Source organism: Syzygium oleosum, unplaced genomic scaffold (assembly GCF_021117445.2).
Source record: "Syzygium oleosum isolate NSW1041296 unplaced genomic scaffold, Sole_v2.1 Sole_v2.14, whole genome shotgun sequence".
In the NCBI taxonomy this organism is placed as follows: domain Eukaryota; kingdom Viridiplantae; phylum Streptophyta; class Magnoliopsida; order Myrtales; family Myrtaceae; genus Syzygium; species Syzygium oleosum.
Genome location: NW_026607498.1, coordinates 4,538,455 through 4,545,366, shown reverse-complemented (window position 1 = coordinate 4,545,366; position 6,912 = coordinate 4,538,455). Strand labels below are relative to the sequence as shown.

Sequence of the window (6,912 nt, the reverse complement as noted above, 5' to 3'; positions counted from 1 at the left end):
GGTTGGGTAACACGCTCGTAATCTAGGTTTTGGACCGGTGATGTTGCATTTGATTATGAGATTGAATTAAGTGATGGATCTTGGGGTTTATCTTATATCTAAATTTATCACCAATATCCCCCAGCAACAACTTATCGCTTGCTTGATACCTTGGTTATTGGAAATGCAAGCATAAATATGTATACTTACATCAAAATTCGTGCACAAGTGAGGGTGTGAGAGAAAAAGCCATCCTAGAGCGTTGTTTAGCCTGCTTCTATGCAACGACACAATGCTAATAAATAGCTATTACTGACTCTTTTATGTAAGCTAATAATGAAAGCTTTTTTTTTTTTTTGAATGGTGTTATCACAATAAGTATTCACTATTCAGTCTCTCGAAACATAGGTCAGCTATTTTGTTCAATCTATTGACTTAGATTTGTATCTTTGCTTCGTGGAAATGCTTAATTCATTAAATAATTTGCTTCTTTGTCTGGGCGATCGATTCATGGAGGTTTGAACTAATTCCATTAAATTGGAGCATCCGGTGATTATTAATACTTTTCTTGATATTAACAGTAGGTATAAACTGTTGTTTGAGCTATGATATTTGATTTAAGCCGTGAGAGGAAACCACAATATGCCAATGCTGAAAATGTGATATATAGGCAGAAAAAACGTATGAAAATCACCGTAAAAGTACAATCTTGAAAGAACAACAAATTATAATCACGAAAGAATGAAAACTTGATCACTTTATTACAGAGGATATCTATAACGAATGGGAACTCTTTAAGAAAGAATTTTTGCTTATTATCTATGTGCTGCATTGTGACAGAACGCAAGCTTTCCTTGTGAGCCGCGTTGTACTCTTGTAGGACCAGCATTCCACTTCTGATTTCCTATGTTTAAAAAAGCTTAAAGGCCGGATGTGTACGGCACGCTGGTGGCGGGCAACCAAGAGCCGCCGGCAATGAAGCTCCCAACGGTGAACTTAGAAGCCTCGGTCGCGCTTTTGATGACATGGTAACCTTTCCATGTGACCCTATTAGCAGTCGATGACCCCGGACCTGTGTTCAGATACTCTCCATAGTACAGAGTGTTGAGGGCAAAGTTACCATCCCACTCCATCCAACCAGCAGAGTTAACCAAGCTATCAAGATAAGTCTTCATGAAAACCGTCCTGGAATATTCTTTCCACGGCCTACCGAGGTATGTCTTAACGGAGCTTTGAACCGATTTTAGGTCTGAAGCTGCGGTGACTTTGCAATTGTGGATAGAGATGCCGGTGTTCTGGTTCGGGTCGGTTCGGCCTTGTGCGGTGATAGTATTAGTTTTGTTGGGAGGGTTTCGGGGGTAGATATTGCAATTCTGGAAAACAACAGCCGCATTCCCAAAGATGAAGTCGACGGTACCATAGATGTCACACTCTCTGTAGAATTGGCGCTCCGAATGAACATAGAGAGTGTCTTGATAACCCTCAAAACCACATTTATAAAACACCGAGAGATCAGAGCCAGAGCGCAAGGCAACAGCTTGGTGATTTGCTGCACCAGCAGTGTTGCGGAAAGTGATACCTTGTGCGATGAATCCATCACCAACTACAGCTGAAATTTGAAATGAGAAAGATTATTAGAAATACAATATATATAGACCGGCCACTAGCCAATTAGAATTTGTGGATGGAGCGTGCTTAGTTCTGTTAAATAATCAATTTTGCTGCTAGGTTAGGCTACTCAAGTGATTTTTTTTCTCAAAACAAAGGCATAACAAAATACGGGATCTAAATTTATCACCAATATCCCCCAGCAACAACTTATCGCTTGCTTGATACCTTGGTTATTGGAAATGCAAGCATAAATATGTATACTTATGTAGATTCGGGATTCGGGGTTTTCTCTTGTCATTTCCTTGTATTTGGTGATTCAGAAAAGTAATACAAACTCTTACCTTTACCAAAAAAAAAAAAATATGTATACTTACATCAAAATTCGTGCACAAGTGAGGGTGTGAGAGAAAAAGCCATCCTAGAGCGTTGTTTAGCCTGCTTCTATGCAACGACACAATGCTAATAAATAGCTATTACTGACTCTTTTATGTAAGCTAATAATGAAAGCTTTTTTTTTTTTTGAATGGTGTTATCACAATAAGTATTCACTATTCAGTCTCTCGAAACATAGGTCAGCTATTTTGTTCAATCTATTGACTTAGATTTGTATCTTTGCTTCGTGGAAATGCTTAATTCATTAAATAATTTGCTTCTTTGTCTGGGCGATCGATTCATGGAGGTTTGAACTAATTCCATTAAATTGGAGCATCCGGTGATTATTAATACTTTTCTTGATATTAACAGTAGGTATAAACTGTTGTTTGAACCCACCCATGGGTGAGCTCGGTTAGTTAGGGCGTCTTGGGATTGTGTGGTTAGAGCGCATGGCCTAGGTTCAGATTCCCGATTGAGCGAAACTTGTGTTTAAGTGGGGGCCATGGCGGTGGGTCGCTCTTGTCTTAGTCTCCCCGGGATAGTCGAGTGCGCGCAGCAAGGTTGCCGGACACCTCGGTTACTAAAAAAAAAAAAAAAAAAAAAAAAAATAAACTGTTGTTTGAGCTATGATATTTGATTTAAGCCGTGAGAGGAAACCACAATATGCCAATGCTGAAAATGTGATATATAGGCAGAAAAAACGTATGAAAATCACCGTAAAAGTACAATCTTGAAAGAACAACAAATTATAATCACGAAAGAATGAAAACTTGATCACTTTATTACAGAGGATATCTATAACGAATGGGAACTCTTTAAGAAAGAATTTTTGCTTATTATCTATGTGCTGCATTGTGACAGAACGCAAGCTTTCCTTGTGAGCCGCGTTGTACTCTTGTAGGACCAGCATTCCACTTCTGATTTCCTATGTTTAAAAAGCTTAAAGGCCGGATGTGTACGGCACGCTGGTGGCGGGCAACCAAGAGCCGCTGGCAATGAAGCTCCCAACGGTGAACTTAGAAGCCTCGGTCGCGCTTTTGATGACATGGTAACCTTTCCATGTGACCCTATTAGCAGTCGATGACCCCGGACCTGTGTTCAGATACTCTCCATAGTACAGAGTGTTGAGGGCAAAGTTGCCATCCCACTCCATCCAACCAGCAGAGTTAACCAAGCTATCAAGATAAGTCTTCATGAAAACCGTCCTGGAATATTCTTTCCACGGCCTACCGAGGTATGTCTTAACGGAGCTTTGAACCGATTTTAGGTGCGAAGCTGCGGTGACTTTGCAATTGTGGATAGAGATGCCGGTGTTCTGGTTCGGGTCGGTTCGGCCTTGTGCGGTGATAGTATTAGTTTTGTTGGGAGGGTTTCGGGGGTAGATATTGCAATTCTGGAAAACAACAGCCGCATTCCCAAAGATGAAGTCGACGGTACCATAGATGTCACACTCTCTGTAGAATTGGCGCTCCGAATGAACATAGAGAGTGTCTTGATAACCCTCAAAACCACATTTATAAAACACCGAGAGATCAGAGCCAGAGCGCAAGGCAACAGCTTGGTGATTTGCTGCACCAGCAGTGTTGCGGAAAGTGATACCTTGTGCGATGAATCCATCACCAACTACAGCTGAAATTTGAAATGAGAAAGATTATTAGAAATACAATATATATAGACCGGCCACTAGCCAATTAGAATTTGTGGATGGAGCGTGCTTAGTTCGTTAAATAATCAATTTTGCTGCTAGGTTAGGCTACTCAAGTGATTTTTTTTTTCTCAAAACAGTGCATAACAAAAATACTCTAACCGCATAAGTTCAACGGATATATTTCCTAATAAATTGATATCTATATAGAACCTTTTTTTTTTTTTAAATTTTCGGTATTTATTTAGAATATAGTAAATATTATCGTAAGTAGCTTAGATGATATTAACTTACCAACAGTTGCCGAATTGAAAGTGGTAGAGCCTCCGCCGACGCTTTTGCTTCCCGTGATAATGGTCTTCCCAATACCATCACCGATGAACATAATGTTCTCCAATTTCGATCCTACTTCGACGTTCTCTTTATACGTACCGGCCTTGATGTAGATGATGTACCTCGCAGTGCCAGACCGCTTTGATGCCGCGGTTATGGCTTCACTAATCGTCTTGTAGTTCCCTGAACCGTCCTGGGCGACCACGATATTGGCCTTAGACGCCGTGGAGGAAGACTGCAAGAGCTTTCGGTCGCCGGGCCTCACCCAAGTGGGAAATTTCGTCGGGTAGTTTGGCGTAGTGTAGGGTGCATAGTTGAGGGACAAAGTGTTGCTTATCAACTTGGTAACATTATTCGACATCAAAGGCAGAACATTGTCTGGGACGCCTAATTCAACGAACCCGGTTCGGCACGTCTCGAGATTGGTCAAGGCCGTGCTGAGCCACGTCTGCGCCTCATCCTGGGTGCACTCGTGGACAATAGTTCGGTTCAGACGAAGGATTGTGTTCCCATACAGCTGGAGGCAGTCGGCCCAAGCAGCCTTCTCGCGCTCGTTGCTGCACTTTGACCCCAGCGAGTGCGTGTTGCTATGGGCCAGTTCAGCTCTCTCGAGTGCGAGTTGCATCGAGACCTTGAGGAAATCGGACTTTTGCTTGATGGGAGCCTGCTTGGGGTGGTGGGTCAAGAAGTACTCACAAGGCTGTGGATAAGGCATTTTGCTACACCAAGATTTCACATCGCTAGAGGAATAGGCAGAAATGGTTTGAGATAGCAATAGAGGCAAGCAGAGAAGGATCATGAACTTTTGATGAAAACCCATGTTGGTTTTTGTGTTGCTAATGGCATTCGACACACCGAAGCAATGAGGAGTCTTGAGAGATTGTGATAAAACTCTTGAGTTTGGTGATTTGAATGCCTCGAATCGTTCCCCTTTATATAGAAGTGAGATGTAGCCACCAATGTGCATGCATGCACCATGCAACTTCGCTTTTCGCCACGAGATTATTCTCGCTTTGCTATCTCCTTTAGCTTATAGCAATGAAGATTCAAACTACGACAAATTGGCAAAGTTTGAACAAGAACGAGAAGGAAGAAAAGGTACACTTGTCACCCAGCTAATTCCTCGGCTACCCTAGTTTGGATTGAGGTTTGATAGAATGCGTATTTTGACTTTTCCCGTAAGGTTGACAATTGAACTATATAAATCGAAAAGTAAAATAAAGGCGAACAAAAGGAAGGAAAAATGAAACGCGCTGTTGACACACTTGTGAGCATAGTGTTCGCAATCTACACATTAGTAGAATATTATTAGGCGACAAATCAGAATTGGAATGATTCAGCTTGACGGCTTGTGCCCTTCGAGCCTCTGAACTTTTAACAAAAGCTAATATTATATTCAGAACGACCCCTACCACATGTAGGTACAAGATCATGGGAGTTACGTATTGCATTGTTGTCATAGTATCCTTACATTTGCATAATGCATCCACATCGGCACCTGTATTTTGCATTCTTCTGCAGTAAATAAATGTAATGATGATACAGCCAAAACACCAGCAACTAGTTCAACGGTATTATATACATTGATATGCATTTAATTGGAAAGTGCAAATACCAGATTGTGTCACTGTTCATAATATATATATCTCCCATGTGATTTCGCTCGTGTCTTACCTGATCTATAAAGTCAATGGAGTATTTCAAAGATTTTTGGTTATTCTATATGGATTCGACTTTCTCGCCATCAAAATAACTTGAGAAAATTTGAAATATAAACTAAATTATTCTGCGTTCTTGAGTATAATGTCCACATTATTTACTATGGTATCGCCCAATTACTCCAAATTTTAAAAAATTTCGGCTGAACCGGAACCAACTCAAACCAAACATGATAAATTGGTTCGGGTTAGTTTTCTGGCCCAAAAAGATGTGGCTAGATAACTTCGAGTTGGGCCTATATAGGGTTGTTGGATGTCGGGAAAATTACCCAATCAATTATAAACGTATTGTAATGATACCAGTTCAATCATAAGACTTTCCAATTTTACCAATTGAGTCTTAAACCTTTGCGTAGAATTTCAATATAGTCCTTCCGACCAATTTTCGTTGTAAATCGCTAACTTGTAAGTCCATTCGGCGATGATTGGACCATCACATCAGTGATTTCCGACAAAAATTGATTAGAAGGACTTTATTGGAATCCTGTGCAAAGGTTTATGATTCAATTGATAAAATAAAAAAGTTTATGACCAAATTAGTATCCGTACAAAAAGTTTACATGTTTCCCTTGTGATATTAGATATGTCACTCGATCCACATGGTCTATGTCTGGGCTGGTGCGCTTGTGGATAAGTGTCACGACCTCAAATTACTACGATATGGATTAAAGCCCTTCGGACGAGCGGTAAAGGCGATCACGGGCTTGGCGTCTGAACGGGGCTCAGCCAAGACCAGTCAATCCCGGTTATATAGAAGGCCAAATAGTCGGGTCTCGGCATGACATTCATCCATTAAGCTTGGCCCGCCGAGCTCGCTCAGACCTAATCAATTCTATATCACAATATTTAATAAATTCGTCTACAGCGATACGCATGTTCGAACATCAAAATTGATTGGCGTCGAGAAGCTTAGCTTTGTGGCTAAGCTTCCTCTTGATTTTCAACACACCCCTAATTTTCATCCGAAGAACGAAGACTTTGTAAAACTAAACCTAACATATCTAAAGACACCAGAGACGAGATGAATCAGCGTTACCAGTAAAGATAACGACGGCGTGGGACCCCCCGAGTGGGTCCGACATTTGACCGGCGACCGTCGTGCACGGTTTCCGGTTACGGTGGGCTTTTCGTGGTTCACGGACGCCGTAAAGTCAAAAGGAACCTTCTTCCCAACGAGGGCACCACGTCAGACATGTACGGAGAAACCGCCGTCGCCTCTAGATGTCGGAGAAATTCGAAACCGGAGGTGAA

At 41.4% G+C, this 6,912-nt stretch overlaps 2 protein-coding genes across 2 annotated transcripts; both read right to left on the bottom strand.

Annotated features, from left to right (window-relative positions):
- Window positions 1–899: 899 nt before the first annotated feature.
- On the bottom strand, window positions 900–2,365 carry LOC130139947 (pectinesterase 2-like). The gene is made up of 2 exons (XM_056317961.1): window positions 2,362–2,365; window positions 900–1,588 (listed from the first exon to the last, which is right to left on the bottom strand). The coding sequence occupies exons 1-2, from the start codon at window positions 2,363–2,365 to the stop codon at window positions 900–902; spliced, it is 693 nt and encodes a 230-aa protein (XP_056173936.1).
- A 266-nt stretch (window positions 2,366–2,631) lies between these two features.
- LOC115689205 (pectinesterase 2-like) lies at window positions 2,632–4,842 on the bottom strand. The gene is made up of 2 exons (XM_030615198.2): window positions 3,905–4,842; window positions 2,632–3,594 (listed from the first exon to the last, which is right to left on the bottom strand). Exons 1-2 carry the CDS (start codon window positions 4,761–4,763, stop codon window positions 2,906–2,908), a joined length of 1,548 nt encoding a protein of 515 aa, XP_030471058.2. The 5' UTR covers window positions 4,764–4,842; the 3' UTR covers window positions 2,632–2,905.
- Window positions 4,843–6,912: the final 2,070 nt, after the last annotated feature.

Excerpts from the sequence above, each read along its gene's own strand:
- LOC115689205 (XM_030615198.2), bottom strand. The coding sequence starts at position 4,763 with ATGGGTTTTCATCAAAAGTTCATGATCCTTCTCTGCTTGCCTCTATTG. Across the intron at positions 3,595-3,904 it reads TTTCAATTCGGCAACTGTTG|CTGTAGTTGGTGATGGATTC; the intron begins GTAAGTTAATAT and ends TTCAAATTTCAG.